Genomic DNA, 26145 nt, shown 5'->3' on the forward strand with positions numbered 1-26145 from the left:
AGGTGATATGGCTGGTCCAGTTGTGGTTATATGGCTGACCTAGTTGTGGTTATATGGATGGACTAGTTCTGGTTATGTGGATGGACTAGTTGTGATTATATGGCAGGTTCATTTCTGATTATATGACTCATCCAGTTGTGGTTATAGGGCTGGTGCAGTTGTGGTTATATGGCTGGTTCAATTGTGGTGATGTGGCTGGTCCAGCCATGGTTATGTGGCTTGTCTAGTTGTGGTTCTATGGCAGGTCCAGCTGTGGTTATATGCGGGCCTAGTTGTGCATATATGGCTGGTCCAGTTGTGGTAACATGGCAGGTCCAGCTGTGGCTATATGGCTGGTCCTGTTGTGGTTATATGGCTTGTCCAGTTGTGGTATATGGTTGATCTTGTTGTGGTTATGTGGATCAACCAGTTCTGGTTATATGACTGGCCTATTTGTGGTTATATGGATGATCTCATTGTGGTTAGGTGGATGGACTAGTTGTAGTTATAAGACATGTCCTGTTGTGGTTATATGGCTTGTCCAGTTGTGGTTATATGGCTGGTCCAGTTGTGGTTATCTGGCTGATCTAGTTGTTACGTGGATCAACCAGTTCTGGTTATATGACTGGCCTAGTTGTGGCTTTATGGATGATCTAGTTGTGGTTGTTTGGCTGGCGTAGCTGTGGTTATATGGCTAGTCCAGTTGTGGTTATATGGCTGGTCCAGTTGTGGTTATATGGATGGTCCAGTTGCGGTTATATGGCTGGTCTAGTTGTGGTTCAATGGCTGGTCCAGTTTTGGTTATATGACTGAGCCAGTTGTGGTTGTATGTATTGTCCAGTTGTGGTAATATGGATGGCCCAGTTGTAGTTAAATGGCAGGTCCAGTTGAGGTGATATGGCTGGTCCAGTTGTGGTTATATGGATGGACTAGTTCTGGTTATGTGGATGGACTAGTTATGATTATATGGCTGGTTCAGTTCTGGTTATATGACTCATCCAGTTGTGGTTATACAGCTGGTCCAGTTGTGGTAACATGGCAGGTCCAGCTGTGGCTATATGGCTGGTCCTGTGTATAGGGCTGGTCCAGTTATGGTTATATGGCTAGTCCAGCTGTGGCTATATGGCTGATCTTGTTGTAGTTATGTGGATCGACCAGTTCTGGTTATATGACTGGCCTAGTCGTGGTTATATGGCTGATCTCATTGTGGTTAGGTGGTTGGACTAGTTGTGGTTACATGGCTAGTCCAGTTGTGGTTATATGGCTGGCCCAGTTGTGGTTATATGGCTGGCCTAGTTGTGGTTATATAGATAACCTAGTTGTAGTTTTATGGTCGATCTAGTTGTGGTTAAATAGCTGGTCCAGTTGTGGATATGTGGATGAACTAGTTAGGTTATATGGCTGGTCCAGTTGTGGTTGTATGGTTGGTCCAGTTGTTGTTATGAGGCTGGTCCAGTTGTGGTTGTATGGTGGGTCAGGTTGTGGTTATATGGATGGTGTAGTTGTGTTTTAATTGGCTGATCAGCTTGTGCTTATATGGATGGTCCATTTGTGCTTATATGGATAGTGCTTGGTGTTGTTATATGGCTCATCCATTTGTAGTTGTATGTATGGTCCAGTTGTGGTATGGCTTCCAATTGTGGTTATATGTCTCACCCAGCTGTGGTTATGTGACTGGTCCAGTTGCAGTTATATGGCTGGTCCCGTTGCGGTTATATGACTGGCCCAGTTGTAGTTATGTGGCTGGTCCAGTTGTGGTGATATGGCTGGTCCAGTTGTAGTTATGTGGCTGGTCCATTTGTAGTTATGTGGCTGGTCCAGTTGTGGCCAGAAGGCTGGTCCAGTTGTGGTTGTATGGTGGTCCAGTTGTGCTTATATGGATGGTCCAGTTGTGGTTATATGCCTGATCAGGTTGTGGTTATATGGATGGTCCAGTTGTGCTTATATGGATGGTGCTCGGTGTTGTTATATGGATCTACCAGTTGTAGTTGTACGTATGGTCCAACTACTTGTGGTAATATGAATGGTCCAGTTGTGGTTGTATGGCTGGCCCAGTTGTGGTTAAATGGCTAACCTAGTTGTGGTTATATGGATGGACTAGTTCTGGTTATGTGGATGGACTAGTTGTGATTATATGGCTGGTTCAGTTCTGATTATATGGCTCATCCAGTTGTGGTTATACAGCTGGTGCAGTTGTGGTTATATGGCTTGCCCAGTTGTGGTTATCCAGCTGATCGGGTTGTGGTTATATGGCTGGTCTAGTTGTGGTTATATGGTTGGATCTGATCTGGTTATATAGCTGAGCCCATTGTGGCTATATGGCTGGTCCAATTGTGGTTATATGGATGGTCTAGTTGTGGTTATATGGCTGGTCCAGTTGTGGTTATATGGATGGTCCAGTTGTGCTTATATGGCTGGTCCAGTTGTGGTTATGTGGATGGACTAGTTGTGGTTATATGGCTGGTCTAGGTTTGGTTATATGGCTGAACCAGTTGTGGTTATATGGCTGATACAGTTGTGGTTTTATGGCTGGCCCAGTTGTGGTTATATGGCTGGTTCAATTGTTGTGATGTGGCTGGTCTAATTGTGGATATCTGGCTTGTCTAGTTGTGTTTATATGGATGGACGAGTTGTGGTTATATGGATGGTCCACTTGTGGCTCTATGACTGGTCTAGCTGTGGATATATGGCTGGTCTAGTTGTAGTTATATGGATGATCTAGTTGTGGTGGTATTGCTGGTCTGGGTGTGGTTATTTGGCTGGTCCAGTTGTGGTTATATGGATGGTCCAGTCTTGGTTATATGGCTGTTCAAGTTGTGGTTATGTGGCAGGTCCTGTTGTGGTTATATGGATGATCTAGTTGTGGTTGTATGGCTGGTCTGGGTGTGGTTATTTGGCTGGTCCAGTTGTGGTTATATGGATGGTCCAGTTTTGGTTATATGGCTGGTCCTGTTGTGGTTATATGGCTGGTCCTGTTGTGGTTATATGGCTGCTCCAGTTGTGGTTACAAGGCTAGTCTAGTTGTGGTTATATGACTTGTCTAGTTGTGGTTATATGGCATGTCCAGTAGTGGTTATATGGTTGGTCCTGATGTGGTTATACAGCTGGTCCAGCTGTGGTTATCTGGCTGGTCTAGTTGTGGTTATATGGCTGAGCCAGTTATGGTTATGTGGCTGGTCCAGTTGTGGTGATATGCCTGGCCCAATTGTGGTTATATGGCTGGGCCAGTTGTAGTTTATGGCCAGTCTAGTTGTGTTATATGGCTGGTCCAGATGTGGGTATATGGCTGAGCCTGTTGTGGTTGCAAGGCTGGTCTAGTTGTGGTTATGTGGACGGACCAGTTGTGGTGATATGGCACGGCCAGTTGTGGTTTATATCCGGTCTAGTTGTGGTTATATGGCTGGTCCAGTTGTGGTTATATGGTTGGTCCTGATGTGGTTATATCACTGGTTCAGCTGTGGTTATCTGGCTGGTCCAGTTGTGGTTACAAGGCTGGGCCAGTTATGGTTTTGTGGCTGGTCCAGTTGTGGTGATATGCCTGGCCCAATTGTGGTTATATGTCTGGGCCAATTGTGTTTTATGGCTGGTCTAGTTGTGGTTATGGCATGTCCAGCAGTGGTTATATGGTTGGTCCTGATGTGGTTATATAACTGGTCCAGCTGTGGTTATCTGGCTGGTCTAGTTGTGGTTATATGGCTGAGCCAGTTATGGTTATGTGGCTGGTCCAGTTGTGGTGATATGCCTGGCCCAATTGTGGTTATATGGCTGGGCCAGTTGTAGTTTATGGACAGTCTAGTTGTGGTTATATGGCTGGCCCAGATGTGGGTATATGGCTTGTCTAGTTGCGGTTATATGGTTGGTCCAGTTGTGGTTATATGGCTGAGCCTGTTGTGGTTGCAAGGCTGGTCTAGTTGTGGTTATGTGGACGGACAAGTGGTGATTATATGGATGGTCCACTTGTAGCTCTATGACTGGTCTAGTTATGGTTATATGGCTGGTCAAGTTGTGGTTACATGGCAGATCCAGTTGTGGTTATATGGATGATCTAGTTGTGGGTGTATGCCTGGTCTGGGTGTGGTTATTTGGCTGGTCCAGTTTTGGTTGTATGTCTGGTCCGGTTGTGGTTATATGGATGGTCCAATTGTGGTGATATGGCTGGTCTAGTTGTGGTTACAAGGCTGGTCTAGTTATAGTTATGTGGATGGCCCAGTTGAATGATATGGTTTGTCTAATTGTGGTTATATGGCTGGTCCAGTTGTGCTTTATGGCTGATCTAGTTGTGGTTATATGCCTTGTCCAGATGTGGTTATATGGCTTGTCTAGTTGTGGTTATATGGCATGTCCAGTAGTGGTTATATGGTTGGTCCTGATGTGGTTATACAGCTGGTCCACTGTGATTAAATGGCTGGTCCAGTTGTGGTTACATGGCTGAACCAGGTATGGTTACATGGCTGGTCCAGTTGTGGTTATGGCACGTCCAGCAGTGGTTATATGGTTGGTCCTGATGTGGTTATATAGCTGGTCCAGCTGTGGTTATCTGGCTGGTCCAGTTGTGGTTACTTGGCTGAGCCAGTTATGGTGACGTGGCTGGTCCAGTTGTGGTGATATGGCTGGCCCAATTGTGACTATATGGCTGGGCCAGTTGTGGTTTATGGCCGGTCTAATTGTGGTTATATGGCTGGTCCAGATGTGGTGATTTGGCTGGTCTAGGTGTGGTTATATGGCTGGTCCAGTTGTGGTTATATGGATGGTCCTGTTGTGGTTATATGGCTGGTCCATTTGTGGTTACAAGGCTGGTCTAGTTGTGGTTAAATAGCTGGTCTAGTTGTGGTTAAATAGCTGGTCAAGTTGGGGTTATATGGCTGGTCCAGTTCTGGTTATATGACTTGTCCAATTCTGGTTATATGGATGGCCCAGTTGTGGTGATATGGCTTGTCTAGTTGTGGTTATATGGCTGGCCCAGTTATGGTTTCTGGCTGGTCCAATTGTGGTGGTATGGCTGTCCCAATTGTACTTATATGTCTGGGCCAGTTGTGTTTTATGGATGGTCTAGTTGTGGTTATGGCATGTCCAACAGTGGTTATATAGTTGGTCCTGATGTGGTTATATCGCTGGTCTAGCTGTGGTTATGTGGCTGGTCCAGTTGTGGTAATATGGCTGGCCCAATTGTGTTTATATGGCTGGGCCAGTTGTGGTTTATGTCCGGTCTAGTTGTGGTTATATGGTTGGTCCAGATGTGGTGATATGGCTGGTCTAGGTGTGGTCATATGGCTGGTCCAGTTGTGGCTATCTGGCTGGTCCAGTTGTGGTTACAAGGCTGGGCCAGTTATGGTTTTGTGGCTGGTTCAGTTGTGGTGGTATGCCTGGCCCAATTGTGGTTATATGGCTGGTCCAGATGTGGTGATATGGCTGGTCTAGGTGTGGTTATATGGCTGGTCCAGTTGTGGTTATATGGATGGTCCTGTTGTGGTTATATGACTGGTCCATTTGTGATTACAAGACTGGTCAAGTTGTGATTATATGGCTGGTCCATTTGTGGTTACAAGGCTGGTCTAGTTGTGGTTATGTGGATGGTCTAGTTGTGGTTAAATGGCTGGTCAAGTTGGGGTTATATGGCTGGTCCAATTCTAGTTATATGGATAGCCTAGTTGTGGTGATATGGCTTGTCTAGCTGTGGTTATATGGCTGGCCCAGTTGTGTTTTCTGGCTGGTCCAGTTGTGGTGGTATGGCTGTCCCAATTTTACTTATATGTCTGGGCCAGTTGTGTTTTATGGCTGGTCTAGTTGTGGTTATGGCATGTCCAGCAGTGGTTATATGGTTGGTCCTGATGTGGTTAAATTGCTGGTCCAGCTGTGGTTATGTGGCTGGTCCAGTTGCGGTGATATGGCTCGGCCAGTTGTGGTTTATATCCGGTCTAGTTGTGGTTATATGGCTGGTCCAGATGTGGTGATATGGCTGGTCTAGGTGTGGTCATATGGCTGGTCCAGTTGTGGTTATATGGTTGGTCCTGATGTGGTTATATCACTGGTTCAGCTGTGGTTATCTGGCTGGTCCAGTTGTGGTTACAAGGCTGGGCCAGTTATGGTTTTGTGGCTGGTCCAGTTGTGGTGATATGCCTGGCCCAACTGTGGTTATATGTCTGGGCCAATTGTGTTTTATGGCTGGTCTAGTTGTGGTTATGGCATGTCCAGCAGTGGTTATATGGTTGGTCCTGATGTGGTTATATAGCTGGTCCAGCTGTGGTTATCTGGCTGGTCCAGTTGTGGTTACATGGCTGAGCCAGTTATGGTTATGTGGCTGGTCCAGTTGTGGTAATATGGCTGGCCCAATTGTGGTTATATGGCTGGGCCAGTTGTGGTTTATGGCCGGTCTAGTTGTGGTTATATGGCTGGTCCAGATGTGGTGATATGGCTGGTCTAGGTGTGGTTATATGGCTGGTCCAGTTGTGGTTATATGGATGGTCCTGTTGTGGTTATATGGCTGGTCCATTTGTGGTTACAAGGCTGGTCTAGTTGTGGTTAGGTGGATGTCTAGTTGTGGTTAAATAGCTGGTCAAGTTGTGGTTATATGGCTGGTCCAGTTCTGGTTATATGGCTTGTCCAGTTCTGGTTATATGGATGGACCAGTTGTAGTGATATGGCTGGTCCAGGTGTGGTTATATGGCTGGTCCAGTTGTGGTTATATGGATGGTCCTGTTGTGGTTATATGGCTGATCCATTTGTGGTTACAAGGCTGGTCTAGTTGTGGTTAGGTGGATGTCTAGTTGTGGTTAAATAGCTGGTCAAGTTGTGGTTATATGGCTGGTCCAGTTCTGGTTATATGGCTTGTCCAGTTCTGGTTATATGGATGGACCAGTTGTGGTGATATGGCTGGTCTAGTTGTGGTTTCTGGCTGCTCCAGTTGTTTCTGGTCAATGGTAATTCCCCACCCCCCCCCAACCCACTCCCCACTCCTTCTCCTCCCCCCCCCCCCCCCCCCCACTCACACACACACACACACACACACACACACACACACACACACACACACACACACACACACACACACACACACACACACACACAATGCTGAAGAAAGTGATGAGCTCTGGGTTTCAGTGGGGAGATGTCAGATGCCAGAGAGTTAAGGAGCTTGTTATAGAGTTCCAAAAGTAAGGTTACTGAAGCAATGATGATAACCCATGAGGGATTTTGTTCTGGAACTATTTACAAGCACAACAACAGCTTACATTTATATAGCATCTTTCATATGGCTAAACATCACAAGAAGCCTCACAGGAATGTGACCAAACAGAATTTGACACCAAGCCACTAAAGGAGATATGAGGACAGGGACAAACAAACACAAGGATGAGAATTTTAAAATCAAAGTGTTGTTAGGAGAGGTGACGCAGGTCAATGGGGACAGGGGATGATGGATGAACAGAGCTGGATATAAAACAGGATGTGGGAAGCTGACATCTGGTGAGTTGAAGTTTCCTGAGGGTACAAGGTGGGAAGTCAGCCATGAGAGTGCAGAAGTAGGGAGTTGCCTCTAACAGTAGGTATAGAAATCCACAGACATTTAACCCCTCATTGCTAGCAGAGCTTTGGAATTTGTCTCCTTTGGATTTGCAGGTGCAGCTGGCAGTGAGGCCAATCAGAATGTGTCAGAAAAATCAAGACCAGACAATAATGGAGGCAGGGATGAAAGTTTCAGCATCAGATGAACATGCTAAGCTCCATATATTAGAACTAATTTATGTCTGTGAAATGATCTAAAACTTACTAATCACATTTTCATATTTTCTCTTAGATAAACGATCAACGTTAAAATCAGCTAACCACCCGCCCATCCCCCCTCAGCGTCCTGGGTCAGTGCCAATTGTACCAGCTGGAAACAAGGGCAATATTGTAAGTGTCTATTGGAAGAAGGTTGGGTACCCTGTTAACTCACCTTTGGGGGATTTACAGAGTGACTACACATTCAACGAAAGCACAGGATGGGATATTGAAGCACTCAGAATGAGCCATCTGCTCAGATTCTTTTCCAATCCTGCTGGGAGAGTAGGGCATCATTTGCCAAATATTATTCAACCTTTTCTCCTCCCTGCAGCTTTCTCTGACAGTACCCCTTTAAAATTGAGTTGTCGTTGCCACCTATATCTCCTCACAGTCTGTGGACAGATTGAGGTGATGGTGGCATCACTGATTGAGACCAAGATGACAATTGTGGATCCCAACAACATCTGCATTTAAGGTGGTGGACGGGCTGCCAATCAAGTGGGCTGCTTTTTCCTGGATGCTGTTGAGCTTCTTGAGTATATTTGAAGCATCACGCTCCTGAGTTTTACCGCTGTCATACCAATATTTTATGGAGTAAAGTTCACAAGTTAGTGTTTCAGAGTTTAAAACAGAAAATGCTGGAAAAACTCAGCAGATCTGACAGCATCTGTGCAGAGAGAAACAGAGCAGAACTCGAAACATTAACTCTGCTTCTCTCTCCACAGATGCTTCAGACCTGCTGAGCTTTTCCAGCATTTTCTGTTTTTATTTCAGATTTCCAGCATCCACAGTACTTTGCTTTTATCTTAGTGTTTCAGAGCCTTGCTTGGTGGGAGAGCTGAAGTCACAGTTTCTGATCCTCAATGCTCAATTTGTTCATTTAATGGCAATAAACTCACAATAACCTTGAATTATTCCCAATGGTTGATCTATATTCCTGTGGAGTAAGATGACACAACAATTTTGCTCGCCCCATGCTCTTATGTCTCAGTCCCGTCTGTTGAAACTGTGTTTCTGTCATACAGACTGCTCTGAACTCCATAAAAATTGGCACCAAATTAGTTAATGTTACTTTAAGAGACTCTATTGATAGTGTGGGTAACTTGAAGTGTTGTATTGGAGAGATAAGGGCAGCTCCCTGAGTCATGTTGTTATCATAGTGCAGTCTGCATCTAATCTTGCTCTACTTGAAACTGGTATGTTTACCAGTATCCTTGAGAGAGATTTGCCCTGCATTAACCCGTGTCATACTTGACCTGTGAATGCTCACGATCCATTTTGACTTTTGGATTGAATGCATTGGTTGACCGCCCATTCAACATCCAAGGAGGCCACCCCTATATCCCCTCCCCTCACCCTCAACCCCTGCAAGGGCCCCATCTTCCCCATGATTTGAGCTCCAGCCTCATTAACGTTAACTGGAGGAGCCAGTGAGTCTCTCTTTTCCTATCATCTGTGGAACTGGGTGAAGTGTGCGCTCTGCAGGCCCCTACCAGTTGCGACCTGAAGTGGGTTCTAGTTACTTCACAGGACCCCAATTTCCATAATTAAAGGGGCCCATTGCCCAAATCAGATAGTAGCTTTGAACACCCAGTGATAGGCACCACACAAAATGGTGCTGGCTCTGTCATTGGTGGTAACAGACAGAAAAGCTTCCGGCCCCAAGCCCCATTAACACCAGACAAGTCACAGTGAAAATGGACCCCTATGATTGTAATGTTAGAAACAGAAAATAGAAAATGTTTCATTCTTCAGGAGCTGGTTAAGCTCATAAATCCACCAATCTCACATACATGGCATGGAGTCTATGGCCGAACAGGCTCCTTCTGTGCCATAATGACTGCAACATCCATGTTAAAATGGGTACAGAATGATGAGGAGCAAGTACTCCATCTGCCTTTACTGGTGTAATATTAATGCATTTACTCTTTTTCAGTCAAACATGTTCTCCAATCTATCAGTCAATGAGGACCCAGGTCACAGCAAAGATCGAGGTTTCTCATCGCCTGGTTACAGAGGTACTTTGGAACTAATCGGGTATTCCCCATCTTTATGCAATCAATTTGTTTTAACTGATCTCAACATTAACAATGAAACCTTTACACGGTTTTTCAGTTATTGTGAAACTCTTCCAGTTCCGTCAGGACAAACATTGTGGATTTAAGTCCGGGAGTTCAGATACACTGGTTTTCTTGGCATAATTTGTCTGATGTCAGTACAGAAGATAGCAGGATTTGAAGGGCAGATTACATCCAGCACAATTATTTGAGTTTCTGTGAGCTTTTATGTTAGTTTGAGAAACATTGTGCTGGGAGCTGTCCCCAGCTAACGCTAGTTTCTCCTAATTACACCTGTTTGTGAGCCTTCGAGGAGCTTTCAAAACTTAAACTGTTTTTAGGTGTGAGGATACCAGGCACGTTTTCATAGAATTATAGAATCCAGCCCACCTTGTCATTGAGTCATAGGCCAGAATTTTCCAGGCCCTTTCACAGATGGTTGGGAGGTGGAAGGAATGGCAAAATGGTGGTGAAAGGCACTGGGCTCGGGAGCCCAGCGTCTTCCTGCTGCCATGGCATATTGCCAACTATGGATACAATGGCAGTTTGGACACTGTCAGGGCGGCTAATTGACCCACTTAAGCATTTTGCCCATCAGGACTGCCTGTTGCCACAGTGAAACATGGTGGCCTCTCAGTGGGCTCCAGGGGTAGGGCTGGAGGGACGCCTCCTTTATGGTTCGTGAAGGGGGCCTCTTGCAGGCAATAGCCACCCTCCTGGCAACAGCACCATTGATACTTCACACCCCCCCCCCCCCCCCCCCCAAACAACCTACTCCAATCTCCAAGGCTTGGTTGCCTGGCCCCAACATTCCTCAATCTACCTCAATGCTTTTTGAGGGCACCCAGCCATTGAGGCACCTTCTCCCTGGTCATGCAACCTCCTACGTTAGCAGTGGCACTGCCAAGGCTGCTGAGCTACTGTCCCTCTGAGGTCCGACAGCTCTTGGGGTGGTGGGGGTGGAGGGTATGGGTGGTGGGTGGGATTGTGGGCCACCATCCATAATTGGACAGCAGCCTCAGATTTGGCCTGTTAATTGGCTGCTGCTGGCAATATATCATCCCAGGTCCTGATGCTGGTGAAACGGGATGGCATCCCAGCAAAACCTAGCAGATAGAGTCATCATGGCACAGAAAGAGGCCATTTGGCCCATTGAGTTTATGCTGGCTCTTCCTGGAGCAATCTAGTCCATCCTATTCCCACACTTGATCCCTATAGCATTGCAAATTTACTTTCCTCAAATGTCCATCCAACTTCCTTTTGAAATCATTGGTGGTTTCCGCTTTCACCCCCTTCATAGGCAGCGAGTAAAGACTTTGAATTTAATTTCCTTTTTAATTTACTAAGGAACTGACTCAGTACACCAAAAGAACAGGTGTTTCAGTATCATTGCTTTTTTAAAGTTATTTGAGTTATATAAAATCGAGTTACTCACAGTTGTGAACAGAATGTTTATTTTTTGTGATAAACCTGTATTAACTCAACTGTGCCAAGTTACTGCCTTTAAAGAAATAGTTTTGAAAGCAACATTTTAAAATTACGTTGTAAAATTCTGCCCAATTGTGCTGGTTCATGGCAAATATTTTTGCTTGGTGATATGCAAATGAGTTTGAGCAAAGCTTTGAGGAAGAAAACTTCTCAAAATATTTGCAAATTCAGGTGTAATTTGTGTCCAGGCCACTGATTATGCCCAAAGCCGGAATTCTACCCCTTAAAGCATTCCCCCCCCCCCACCTTGCTAATTCCTCCTCAGGAACCTAAAGGCAGCCCTTTTATGATGCAACATTTAGGGCTGGTTTTAAATCATAGAGGTGGGAAATAGGTGGCGGGTCTGTTTCTGTGTCAGAAACCAGTCTCCTGGAGAAGTTGGGCTTATACTTATTGGAGTTCAGAAGAATGAGAGGTGACCTGATTGAAACATATAAAATTCTGAGGGGACTTGACAAGTTAGATGCTGAGAGAATGTTTCCCCTCAGGGCAGGGGGCGAAGGGAGAATCTAGAACTAGGAGGCAATTTCAGAATGAGGGGTCTCCTCTTTAAGGCTGAGATGAGGAGGAATTTCTTCTCTCTGGTGGTCGTTAGTCTGTGGAATTATATGCCTCAGAGAGCAGTGGAGGCTGGGTGATTTATTATATTCAAGGCTGAGTTAGACAGATTTTTGATTTACAAGGGAGTCAAGGGTTATGGGGAGCAGACAGGAAAGACCTGTTAAGAGCTGAAGATACCTGGAGATGAAAGAGAGCCAGTTCAGAAGGAGAATGCAACTGTCTAGGCAGATGGTGACAGATATCTGTGCCCTTATCAATACGGACCTCTACGACATCTCACAGGTGACTACACACTGATGCATCATCTAGGTGACAGATGCCCTCTTCACCAAGGCTGACAACACATCAGATTCACAAGTGATGGGGCATCACAGGCTTGTAGGGCACTGGCTCCAGGGCCTGCACTAGTTGGCTGTTAAGGCCACATCAGATCAGCTTCAACTGACTGAATGTTGAAGCAGGCTTGAGAGACTGAATGACCTACTCCTGCTCTAACTTCTTATGATCTTATGTCTTATGTTCAGTGGAAAACTGACTAAAGTTCAGATTTTTGGGGGAGTGAGCTGTTAATTTATATGAAAAAGGGATTCTTGTCCAATTAAAACTGGTGGGAGCAGGAATGGAGGTGGGTCAGATGAATTAGGGCACTCGTTCAGACACCCATGACAGCCATCACTGAGGCTGCTGGTTGTCCTGAGGAAGAGAGCTTATGCCACAGCATGCCTCTGCACCACAGGGAAGTGAGATGCCATAGAGGAGCAGGCAACCTGGTACCCATGAGGGAGAGGAGGGACTCCTCTTCCCGGAGGGTATCAGAAGGAGGCCGCCTCATCATGCAGCAGGGGCACCTCTCTATTCAGCATCCTCTCTCTCTGTCTCCATCTCCTCCTCCTATCTTACCTCCTGCTTCTTCCCTGATGAGCTATTCCCTTCCAGGGTGTCACCAACCTCAAGGTCCACATCTCTCTGGAGAGCCATGTTATAGAGAGCACAGAAGACCACCAGAATGACCGAGACCCTTGCAGGAGGGTATTGCTGGGCACCACCCAACCAAGTGGCCCCGGACCTGCCATTTTATAGTCCCGCACTGACATGACAGGGCTGTAAAATTCTGCCCCTGGAGTATTGTGGACCGCCTTGGTGTCCTTACCTAAGGAAGGATAAACTGGCCGTATGGAAGTGCAATGGAGGTTCACCAGACTGATTTCTGAGATGGCAGGATTGTCATATGAAGAGAGATTTAGGACATTGGGCCTGTATTCTCTAGAGCTTCAAAGAATGAGAGATGAAGCCTACAAAATTCTTACAGAATGTGACAGGGTAGAAAAGGATAGGATGTTTACCCTGGCTGGTAAGACGAGAACCAGGGGACACAGTCTCAGAATAAGGGGCAGTCCATTTAACACTGAGATAAGGAGGAATTTCTTCACTCAGAGGGTGGTGAATCTTTGGAATTCTCTACCTCATAGGGCTGTGGAGGCTCAATCCTTCAAAACAGAAATCTGAATACTAATGACATCGAGGGATATGGGGATAGCGCTGGAAAGTGGCATTGAGGTAGATGATCAGCCGTAACCTGGTTGAATGGCAGAGCAGGCTCAATGGGCTGAATGGCCAACCCCTGTTCCTGCGTTCATCCTGATGCCCAGCACTCCACTTATCATGTGCAGGTGTTGTTCCTCATCTGCAATTACTTTGATTTCTGCGGGTACAGCTGTGCACACTGCACCACTGCCCTCATGATGATGACCTGAACTGGCAAAGTTCTTAATTCTGATTCCTCCCCTGATCAATGCTGGCTGCTGTAAATTTTACCTCAAGGGGATAAGCCCTTCTGTTTGTGGTCAGCATTTATACTGACGTTCGCAAACTTTTCTGCCCTCCATATCTTGCCCCCGACTCAGTCCAAGCCTGCCTTCAGCCAGTTTGAGATGGGCAGGCTCCTAAACAGCAACTGCCTCCAGCAAATTCCATAAAACCTTCAGGAGACAGGCTTTTCACAAGCCCTTAATATCTTAATTGCCTTCAACAGGAATGCAGGTGAGTTCACAGGCCCACATCCCCCAGAACAGCCTTGGGAAAATTGATGACATCAGGAAGAAAGGCACTAATCTTTCCTGGCTGCCTGCCCCTGTTCCAGCCCAATTTCCTCAGCCTCTCATCAGAGGACAGTCTCCTCGTCCAGGGACTAATTTGCCGAACCTTCGCTGTACCACCTCCTCTACATTTAGCCTCACGTGTGAAAACTACATTGGAACATAGGAATGCCCATAAGACCAGGAAGAGGCAATTGAACCTCTCGAGCTAATTCAGTTAGATCATGGTTAATCTGTGTCATAATTTCATTTACTCATGGTGCTCCTATAACCCTTGATGCCCTAATAAAACCTATCAATCTCAGTTATGAAGTTTTCAATTGTAACCCAGCCTAACAGTGTTTTGGGGAGAGAGTTCCAAATTTGCACTCCCCTTTGTGTGAAGAAGTGCTTCCTGACCTCAGCCCTGAACAACCTGGCTCTGATATGAAGGTGATGCCCCATGTTCTGGATTCTCCACCAGAGGAAACAACTTCTCTCTCCATATTCTTTACTTCTCTTATTCGCCTCAATGAGATCACCTCTTTAGATTATCTGGCGTTTCATCACTTCTTGCTCTCAGTGAGATTGGGAAGCCTGTCTGAGGAGAAATGGAGGCAGGATTATTCTGCTTGTTCTTTGTGCTATATCATCCTACTGTTCCAATAAGTAGTGCTTTATGAACATCCACGTTTAAGTGTGTAAATATCTTTGGGTCCCAATGCTTTAGAAAATGTGTTAACTACTTCCTTGCAGCTCCCATGGTCGACAGGAGTAGGAAACCTGCTTTAGACCAGTCAGCCTCCACACACAGTGAAAGAGATTCCCCTTCAATGGGTAAGTGTTGTTGCTAGATATTTCCTCTCAAATCTTTATTCAATCCTTGAATCTGCAGCCACTTCAATGCTGCAGCAGCATTACATACCTCTGCTGGACTGGGCACCAAATCACATGTTAATGAGGGCCTTACTCTCTTCACCACATCATTGCCAATGATTTTAATTGTCTAAGTCCTAATCCTGGGGGCGCACCGGCATTTTACATGGACGGACCAATTAAGTGCTGTGCGCTCTCTGTGCGGGTGGGGGGGATTCCTTCAGCCGGGAGTGCACTCTTTCATGCATGTGTGTGAAAGAGCACACACGTTTACCTGAGGCTAAGTGCTGCTTCATGGAGATCGGCTCGGAATTAAAATTTTTAATGCAAATGATAAAAAAATTTCCCTGACATGTCCCCTCACGTGACACTGTTACATGAGTTGGGACATGTCCATGACTTTTATTGAAAGATTGGATAAAAATTTAAGTACCCTTATATAACCTGGATGAGGTGTAATGCTTTTTCTGAAGCCCGCCAGGGCTTCCGGCCTGCCCACCAACCTTAAGGTTGGACGGGTAGGCCCATTAATGACCTAAATTAGTTTCTCAATGGCCTCCTCAATAGGCCGTTGACAGGTCGGCGGGCGCGCAGCTGACTCAGCTGCACCCCCACCAACCTGAAAATGGAAATGATGCGGGGTGACATTGAGGGTTCCACCCGATGTCATCCCACGTCATTTTAGGCATCGGCGATTGAGCCCCGCCCCCACTCGCTGACTGGAAGATCCTCCCAGAGAGTTGGGATAAGGGGTTTTTTTTGGGTTGGCAACCTGTAACTAGTAGAGTGCCACATGGATCAGTGCTGGGACCTCAATTATTTACAATATATGCTAATGACTTAGATGAGGGAAGTGAATGTACTATTGCCAAGTTTGCGGATGACACAAAAATAGGTGGGAAGGCAAGTGGTGAGGGTGACAAAAAGAGTCAAAAGAAGAATATGGACAGGTTAAGTGAGTGGACAAAAACTTGGCAGATGGAATATAATGTGGGAAAGTGTAAGCTTATGCACTTTGACAGGAAAATAGAGGAACTGAATATTATTTAAATGGAGAAAGACTGCAGAAGGCTGCAGCACCGAGGGTGGCTGTGGTGGGGAAGAGACCGTTGTTCACCTCCTTGTAGATTGTGTCTTTGCGAAGAAGGTCTGGAGAGAGATGCAGTGGTTTCTGTCGAGGTTCATCCCGAGCAGTTCTGTGACACAGGACTCTGTGCTCTACGGACTGTTCCCAGGGACACACACCGAGACAAACATCAACTGCAGCTGGAGGATCATCAACTCGGTGAAAGACGCTCTTTGGTCTGCCCGAAACTTGTTGGTTTTCTAGTGCAAAGAGTTGTCCCCGACCGAGTGTTGCAGACTGGCACATTCCAAGGTCCGGGACTATGTGCTGAGGGACACAGTTAAGCTTGGGGCAGCCACCACAAAGGCACAATGGGGAAGGGTCGCTGCCTAAGACCTTTCTGCCACAGTGCACTGAGGGGCTGGGAACTGTAAAGAGCCCCTCAGGCTGTACAGCTTAAAATGAATGTCTGCCAATGATTGTAATATTCATTGTTTGTACTGATACACCTTGTGATTCATGTTGTGAAAGTTGAACCTGATCGTATTTTTGTAATGGTGATTTTGAAATGGTTTGAAATGTTTTTGAAGATTTATGAATAAAGTATATTTTTGCAAAAAAAAAGGCTGCAGCACCGAGGGATTTGGGAGTCCTTGTACATGAATCCCAAAAAGCTAACATACAAGTTCAGCAGGTAATAGGGAAGGCAAATGGAATGTTGGCCTTTATTTCAAAGGGCATCAAGTATAAAAATAGGGAAGCCTTGCTAAAACTGTACAAGGCACTCGTTAGACCACACCTAGAGTACTGTGAACAGTTTTGGTCCCCTTATCTAAGGAAAGATATACTGGCAATGGAGGCAGTCCAGAGAAGGTTCACTAGGTTGACCCCGGGTATGGAGGGATTTTCTTTTGAGCAGAGGTTGAGTAGGTTGAGCCTGTACTCATTGGAGTTTAGAAGAATGAGAGGCTACTTTATTGAAACTTATAAGATTTTTAGGGGGCTTGACAGGGTAGATGCTGAGAGGTTGTTTCCCCTTCTGGGAGAGTCTAGGACCAAAGGACATAATCTCAAAGGAAGGGGGTGCACCCATTTAAACAGAAATGAAGAGTAATTTCTTCCTCAGAGGGTAGTCAATCTGTGGAACTCTTTACCACAGAGGGCTGTAGAGGCTGAGTCGCTAAGTATATTCAGGGAGGAGATAGACAGATTTTTAATCAGTAAGAGAATCAAGAGTTATGGGGAAAAGGCAGGAAAGTGGAATTGAGGATTATCAGGTCAGCCATGATCTCGTTGAATGGCGGAGCAGAGTCAATGGGCCAAATGGACTACTTCTGCCCCTACGTCTTATGGTCTTATGGAATGAAATCTCTTTGCCTGTTACTTTTGTTTGATCTATTGGGTCTGTGCCGTACTTTGAAAAAGCTAGCCAATTAGTCCCATTGTCCTGCTCTTCCCCATAAACCTGTAAACTTCCCCTTTTTAAGTATTTATCCAATTCCCTTTGAAAGTTGGTACTGAATCTGTTTCCACCACCCTTTCAGGCAGTGCATTCCAGATCATAATCACTACATTAAAAATGTCTTCTCATCTCCCCATTGGTTCTTGTGTCAATTTTCTTTAAAAAATGTGCCTCTACTTCAACCCCTTTCATAGTGCAGCTGTTAGCCCATTCAATATAACGGGGAAAGCATTTTACTTGATACATGTACATGGGATATGGGCATCACTGGCTAGGCCAGCATTATTGCCCATCCCTAATTGCCCCTTGAGAAGGTGGTGGTGAGCCTTCTTGAACCACTGCAGTCAATGTGGTGTGGGGAGGGAGTTCCAGGATTTTGATCCAGCGACAGTGAAGGAATGGTGATATATTTCCAAGTCAGGGTGAGTGGCTTGGAGGAGAACCTGGAAGAGAATTTGCATCTATCTGCTGCTCGTGTCCTTCTAAGTGGTAGCGGTCGTGGGTGTGGAAGTTGCTGTCGAAGGAGGTGCACCAGTATTGCAGGGAGTGAATGCTTAAGTGGTGGATGGGGTGCCAATCAAGTGGGCTGCTTTGTCCTGGATGGTGTCGAGCTTCTTGAATGTTGTTGGAGCTGCACTCATCCTGGCAAGCGGAGAGTATTCTATCACACCCCTGACTTGTGTCTTGCAAGTGGTGGACAGGCTTTGGGGGAGTCAGGAGGTGAGTTCTCACCATGGGATTCCTAGCCTCTGACCTGCTCCTGTAGCCATAGTATTTATTTGGCTAGTCCAGTTCAGCTTCTAGTCAATGGTAACCCCCAGGATGTTGATAGTCGGGGATTCAGTGATGGTAACGCCATTGAATATCAAGGGGAGATGGTTAGATTCTCTTTTGTTGGAGATGATCATTGCCTGGCACTTCCTACGTTACGACAGTGACTATTCTTCAAAAAAGGTTTCATTGCCTTTTGGGCATTTTGGAACATCCTGTGGTCATGAAAAGCATTATAAAAATGCAAGTTTCTTGTGTGGCACAAATGTTATCGCCACTTATCAGCCCAAACCTGAAAGTTGTCCTGGTCTTGCTGCATGCCAGCATGGAGGGTGTCATCATCTGAGAAATTGTGAATGAGCAGTGGGCAGGATTTTCTGGCCCCTACCCGCCACTGGGATCGTCCGGTCCCATTGAAAGTCAATGGACTTTTGGCTGGGCTACCAAATCTCCCATGGCGGGCTCGGCCATAACGGAGCTAGAAGATCCCAGCCAGGGTGTTTTTATGCTCGTGTTGCATAGAGTCAGTTGACCTCATTCATTAATTTTTATGATGATTAAAATGATGGATGATAAACATAGCAACTGGAAAATCTTCTCCTTGAGGCAGCATTGACATCAATGGAAGAGAAAAATCAGGCAGGGTGTAAAATGGTTGTGAAAGGCTATTGTCTGCTGTACAATAGCATCAAGACCAATCACAGGCCCCATCAGTAAAGCCTCCTCAACTTTCTGCTTTGTAGCAGCAGTTGAATGATGTGATATAATATCAGTGCTGTGCTTCAACAGACCAGTCAGTGCCATAGTAATAGTAACACAAGAGTTGGACATACTCAGTGTGAATTGTGATCACTTTGCTTCAACAACAAGGAATGAACATACACCCATAATACATAGTTAATTACCAAACTCTGCAGCAATATTGTATTGTCTGATATCTGATAATGTCCATCTTCTAATGTATAATTTGTATATCATGTGGAATATTAATACATTGCATTGATGAATTGTTTTTTAATTTTTCAGTGAAGAAACCTCCATTCCTGGATAAGGTAAGAGAATGTTTCACCCCTTTGTCCAAGTGAACACCTCTCCTTGTCTCCCTTTCATTGTGTGTTTGTCTCAGAGATTAACCTGAGTCATTCATGTCATTGAACATGATATGTGCTTTACATATACTTTCTTTATAAAAGTAATGTAGAAAAATACCCTTCAATTTCTATAATACAAGTTAATTCCTGAAATGTTTCCCTAAATAATAAGAACCCTCTCAGTAATATCAGAAATTTAAAAATATATATATAAACATTAGGTAGTTTTGGTTTACCTTCAATGAAAACAAATGATGAAACGGCAGTACTGAGTTAGTTTGTGCTGCTCTAGCATCAAAGGCCATGAGTCTCATTTTCTTTGAGTCAATGTAAAACTGAACTTGTCACCTATTTGATTTCTGCCTTTTGCACACACACAAAATCCTCGGAGCAGGAGGGTCCGCAGCAGATGTGAGAGTTTGGAATTGGGGGAGGGTTATGGTGGGGAAATAGTGTCCAAGTAAGACACACCTAGAGCAATTCCATTTGGGCCATGCAATGCCACTGATCCCAGATCATTTTGGGACAGGGTCTCACAAAAAACAAGTTGGCAAAGGTTTAGAAGTGTGAAACAAAAAATGAGATGGGCCAGTTGCTGGCAGTGCCTGTTAGATTGTCCTGTCTGGAAGCTGTGATAATGATTGACGTGGTCAGCATGAGTGAAATCCAAAGTTATGTGTTGAATTGGGGAAGCAGGATGGTAGAAAGAATGACAAGTGTATTGTGATAACGTATAGGTTACGAGGTTGGGGTCCTAGATTTCAGGAGTTCAGCTATTACAGGTTATCAAGTATTGTCTGTATTTGGTGACTTACTATCACTGTGGGAGGGCTGGGAGGGCTAGTTTAATCCTCCGTGCCTGTTTGAGGAGTTAAAATTGCCGATGATTATCAAAAGTCATCCAGATCCCCTTGGCAACAGATTTTAAACAGGTGGAGATTTTTGATAATATTGCGGGCCCCGATTGCGATTTTTAACCTTAGGTACGGGTATCAGCACTTACCACCTTCCAGACTGAAGAGACAGGGGATCTTCCAAGGAGATGAAGAGGACCAAGCAGATTTGTTACTTTAAACTTTCCCATGTGGGGCTGAGGGGAGTAGGATTATTCCATTGGGTCCTACATGGAATAACACTGCAGTTAAAATCGTCCAGCTCTCAAATGTTTTCCAGTGAGCCTATTTCACATTCATTCTGCCCAGCAAACAACATAAAGTTGGACAGAGAAAGGAGAGGAGAGGACACATTTAATAACATTTACAAATAACAATCACCCAATCACCTCATTTCTTAACTGTTTTATTATAGACATTCAGACTATCTACATCCTCAATGTGTTTTTCTGTTTTCTCAGCCTGCCATACCCGGACCGCCCAGGTAAGCAGCGTTTCAGATATATACCTTCAACTGACCAACTCTTCATCCCTTCTCCATCTGAGTACTAGTCAACCAAAGCCTACATGAACCTGGGTATCTGGGTTCAAGGTCATTTACCTTGGCCCGCATGCTCCCCAGGCACTGGTCTCTATCAATCTTCACTTCGCTTTGCACCCAGGAACAATGCAGACAAAAGTCCATGAGGCTACCTGGCAGTCACCTCCTTTCATGGGAACAGGAGGAGGCTACTCAGCCCCTCAATTCTTCCATCCACCATTCAATTAGGTCACGACAGGTCTACACTTGAGCTCTTTTTCCCAGCATTGCTCCATATCCCATGACTGCCTGACCTATCTATCAATCCCAGTCTAAACCATTTGATCCAGCATCCATAGCCTATTTTATGGGAAAGAGTTCCAGATTTCCATTACCTTTTGTGTGAAAAATTGCTTCCTAACATCACCCTGGAATGCCCTGGCTTTAATTTAAAGATCATTGGCCTTTGCTCTGGTTTCCTCAGCAGAGGAGATCATTTTTCTTTATCTGCCCTGTAGGGAGCTGAAGAGGACTGATAATGTCCAGGACGACAGGGAAAGGGTGGGGCAGCGGGACTAACTGAGTTGTTCTTGCAAAGAGCCAGCATAGACATTTTGGGTCAAATGGCCTCCTTTTGTGCTGTAACCACTCCATGATTTTATGAATACTTTGATCAGATCAGCCTTCAATCTGTACTCAATCTGTCTTCATAATTTAACCACATAAAGCCTGATGGAATCTCTGTCTGTGAAGCCTATAAAGACCAGGGGTTCCAGACATTCCTCATAATTCAGCTTCTCAGCATTAATGATCAGTCTCATGGCTCCTCTCCTTCAACTCCAGGACTTGAGTATCTCCCTTGCTGTCCATGGACACAGTACTCAGTGTATAGTCTGACCAGATAATTGTATGGTTTAAGCATGACTTCTTCACACTGTCTTGACTAGGTAGTTAACCATTCTGTTTAGGAATATAGGAAATAGGAGCAGGAGTAGGCCATTCAGCCCCTCAAGCCTGCTCCACCATTTAATTAGGGCTGATCTTCTACCTCAATGTCATTTTCCTGCATTATTCCATTATCCCTTGATATTTTTAATATCTAGAAATCTATCGACCACTGTCTTGAACATAATGATTGAGCCTCCACAGCTCCCTGGGGTAGAGAATTCCAAAGGTTCACCTCCCTCTGAGTGAAGAAATTCCTCCTCATCCCAGTCCTAAATGGCCTGCCCTTTATTCTGAGACTGTGTGCCCTGGTTCTAGAACCCCCAGCCAGCCAGGGGAAACATCCTTCTTGCATCTACCCTGTTGAGCCCTGTAAGAATTTTGTTGGTTTCAATTAGGTCATCTCTCATTCTTCAAAACTCTGGAGAATACAGGCTCAGTCTCCTCAATCTTTCCTCATAGGACAATCCCACCATCCCAGGGATCAATCTGGTGAACCTTCATTGTACTCCTTGTATGACAAGTATATCCTTCCTTAGGTAAGAGACCAAAATTGGACTCAATACTCCAGATGTGGTCTCACCAAGGCTCACTATAAGCTTTGGTATGGTAATTACTGATCAACAGCTAATGGACATGTCAACTACCAAATTTACTAAAACCCTGAGCTCTTAAATTTATCCTTAGTCATTTCGATGTAATTTATGGAGCACTTAAGTTTCCCACTATTTCCCTCCTGTGTCACACTTGTCAACGACCATTGTTTCATGCTTTGTCTTTTATTCACTAGCTTTGGCCCCTCCTAGTTTGATCTCATCTGTAAATTTGACCCTTTGGCTTCAGCTTCTGAAATGCAAGCATTAAAGTGAATGGGAAATGTGTGTTTTTACTTTTATTTGGAACTATCTCTGTGGTTAGTTGAATGAAATATCTTTGGGATTAGGTGGTGCAGTGATTGCAATCACTGTCCATCTAGACTGTAGGCCATAAACTCAGACCGCTTCAAGTTTACTCATTTTCAATTTGTTTTCCACCATCCCAAATGTAGACGTGCTGTTACATGTCACCCTGACTCTCCAAGAACACCTTGAGGAGAGGCGTGTGCTTCAAAATAGGTTCAGGACCCACTCCAAAGTCATGAGCATGTAATCCAGGCAGCTCTGAGGGAACACTGCACTGTTGGAGGTCCCAACATTCAGATGAGGCATTAAACCGCAGCCCCATCTGCCCTGTCTCTCAGTTGGATGTATAAGATCCCGGGCGCTATTTCAAAGAAGAGTAGCAGTGTTCGTACCTCAACCAACATCATGAAGATTATCTCACCATTATCACTGTGCGCAAATTGGCTCCTGTGTTTATTACAATCAAACAGTGACTATACTTCAAAACCTCTTCATTAGCTGTGAAGCACTTTGGGGTGTCTTGAGGTTGTGAAAGGTGCTATACAAATGCAAGTCTTTCTTCAAGAGAAAAAACAGGTAGGGCAAGGGAGAATACCATCTACCTAACCTAGTTAGTGATGGAAGGTCAGGGAAATACATGTCCTGGCTACATTTGTTAAGTTGTGAAAAGGAAACCCAATTTCAGCAGTTTTAAACTGGTAAGAAAAATAGATTTCTCCCTATGCTACTATTTTCTTCCTTTGTGCTAGATAATCCTGTCCCTTTAATGATGATTATTGGGACTATTCTATGATCCATTATTCCATTTGCTGAAAGAATATTGACAAAGATGATGCCAGGGTTTAGAAAACGTGATGATGGGTGATCTCATCCAAATATTTTAAACAATGAAGAAATCCTTTCATTGCCCAGGACAGTAGGATCATAGGACCCTGTTTAGAAATTTTAGAAATCTCAAGAATTGAGCAGGTTTGATCCTGAAATACAAAAGTGATTTAAATGGCTTTTTCTTTAGTTGTATATTCTAGTTTTTCTCCAAAGGCCATAACCCATGAAGGGATACGGTTCCCTATTTGCTGGATGCCCTCACCTGAGTGGGGGCGACTTTTGCAGCAAGTGCCTATATGCTATCTTACAGAAAGGGCATCATTGAAGAGCCTCAAGCTGTCTTCATTCACCAGCCAAGCAGGTCAATAGCAATCAAGAGCAGAAATATTCACTGCTTGCTTCCTGCTGCACTAACTGAGAAACAGTGAAGCCAATCTCGGCATCTCGATTGCCAACCAGACTCTAATCATCACAGACCAGTCATCATAGCTAGAACCTTCCTGGACTGTATATCTCAAGAAGAGGACCTTATATTTGTATAACAACCTTCATGGCCTCAGGGAAACTGAAAGTTAACAGAGCATTTTTAAAGTGTAGCAACTAAACGTGACAGACAATCGATGACAATCAAGATCCCCAAACAGCAATGTGATAAATAACCAGTTAATCAGTTTTGATTAAGGGGGATAAATGTTGGCCAGGAAAATGGCCTACTCCTCTTCAAATTGTGCTTTGAGATCTTTTGCACCCACATGAATGGGCAGACATGGTCTTCCTTTAACATCTCAACAAAACAACAGCACCTCTGACAGTGCCGCACTCCCTCAGTGCTGTGGTGACATGAGAGCCTAGTTTGGTACTCAGGTCCTGCATTGGAGTTTGAATGAATGAGGTGGAAGTGTTGCTACTGAGCCAAACTGACACAATAATTATTATAACAATAGCTGGAAGTTCTCAGGTTTATATCCTTCACTTTGTAAAACATTCAGCTGTTTCCTTTCAACATGTGTAGACCTCATTTTGGCAACAGATCCGATCCATCCGCTAGGATGCCAAAACCAGCCATGCCAGTGGACAGAAGTAATTCATCACTGGGACGGAGGCAAACTTCTCCAAGGTATGAGCCGATGGGTCATCTTATGGGGAAGGGGTGGTACAAGATGGACAAGGTCTTAACTACATGTGGCAGTAGTTGCAGCAGTAATTTCAAAAGAAATTATCAAAATTGACTATGTATATGAAATTGCACTCGCTCTGAGATAAATATGAAATTGCAGTTTTGGGAGTGAGTTGAGTGGGAAATCCAAATCTGTGCAAATATGCAGTGAAAGTTCACTGGAATCTTCTCCATAAAATGGGTGGTAAACATGGCAACAGTAGGGATAACACCATGGAATGGCTTCTCATGTCAGTACATATTGTAAAGCTCGCTGACTCCATGATGAAGTTTTTCACATCTGTCCAAATCCTAGTGATCTAGTGGACCAATTTCAGTTTGTACAGTGGGTATGGGTGACAATTCAATACTGTTGGGTTTGCATTGCATGGGGTAGAACCTATGTGATTGGGTAAAATGGCAGCTAGCAATTCACCAGATTATTTTACACCACTTCCATCGATATTAAATGGGTGGGAGATGTAAACCAGGCTGCTGATTCACTAACACCTGGTTTACAATGTCACACAGTCAGATTCACCTGCATGAGTTTTTGCTTCCAACACTATAGTTTCAATGATCTGTTGGCACTGGGTGTTAATGTATGAGGCTGAAAAATAAAGACAGTGGAGCCATGGAGCTCACCCCAGCTGTACTATAGCACCTCACTCCTGTATCTAATTCCATCATGCAGGACAAGGTACAAGATAAGCTGACTGTTTGGAAAACTCACATCATTCCTTTGAAGTAAATCAGGTATTTAGAACCAGAGGCCTTATACTGAAAAATAAATTCAGAACTGGTATGAAAAGCAATAAATATTTGGAATAAGTTGCAAATAATAGAGACAGAGCCATTGAGGAGTCAATCGTACCTGCATCAACTCATATTCACAAGTGACGGCTACACCACAAACCATTGCACAAAACATTCTTTCAAAATCAGAACACTTAAAACAGTGGTTGATCAGAGGAGGGGTATCTTGCTTAGAATTACATAAAACTACAGAGAGGCTTGCAGGAGATATCCTCCAGAATGGGACCACAGGTGAAAAGCTTCAGTCATTGGAGAAACTGTTTATCTTAGAGCAGAAGGTTAAGGGGATATTTACTTGCGGAGTACAACATTTTGAAAGATTTTGATCAAGTAAATAAAGAGAAAAGGTGCAGAAGTTTCAGATGAATTCCTTATTTGATCTTTTGGATTGTCTATTTTACATATACTTGTAAAGGAAACACTCATAGGAAGATGGGAAAAGAGCTGGGGGAATGAGATTGACTCGGTAACTCTTTGAAAAGACTGCTATAGGTACAAGTAACCAAATGGGCTTCATTTCTGCTTTAAGATTCGACAATTCCAAGAGCAAAGTTTACTGATAATCAAGTTTTTTTTTAGAATTTACTCGCCTTATTCTTTAGACCCAATTTCAAGGAAATAATAAAAAGCAGACTTCATCTAACCCTAACAGCACTCCCTCGATCCCTTTCACTCTTAATATTCCCCATAAGTGTAATAATACTATTTACCTCAACTACTCCTTTTGATAGTGAGTTGTACATGCTCACTATTCTCTGAGTATGGAACTTTCCCAGCTGGATTCAATCTTATATTTATATCTTATAAGTTCTGCCTTTGGAATGTCCTCACCGAACAAAGTGACACAATAAATGGCATTCAACTATGTTGTACCATGGAAAGACAAGATAAAGGA

The 26145-nt window shown here is 44.4% G+C and overlaps 1 protein-coding gene across 1 annotated transcript in view; it reads left to right on the plus strand.

The window, feature by feature from the left end:
* Positions 1-26145, plus strand: part of LOC121281204 (lymphocyte cytosolic protein 2-like) — a 153894-nt gene that overhangs the window by 102354 nt on the left and 25395 nt on the right. The window contains exons 8-13 of the mRNA XM_041193978.1: positions 7775-7872; positions 9680-9761; positions 14681-14761; positions 19126-19151; positions 20545-20567; positions 24291-24395. Of these exons, the coding sequence (XP_041049912.1) occupies positions 7775-7872; positions 9680-9761; positions 14681-14761; positions 19126-19151; positions 20545-20567; positions 24291-24395 (415 nt within the window). The remainder of the gene's footprint in view (positions 1-7774; positions 7873-9679; positions 9762-14680; positions 14762-19125; positions 19152-20544; positions 20568-24290; positions 24396-26145) is intronic.

Source organism: Carcharodon carcharias, chromosome 8 (genome assembly GCF_017639515.1).
Source record: "Carcharodon carcharias isolate sCarCar2 chromosome 8, sCarCar2.pri, whole genome shotgun sequence".
Classification (NCBI taxonomy): Eukaryota; Metazoa; Chordata; class Chondrichthyes; order Lamniformes; family Lamnidae; genus Carcharodon; species Carcharodon carcharias.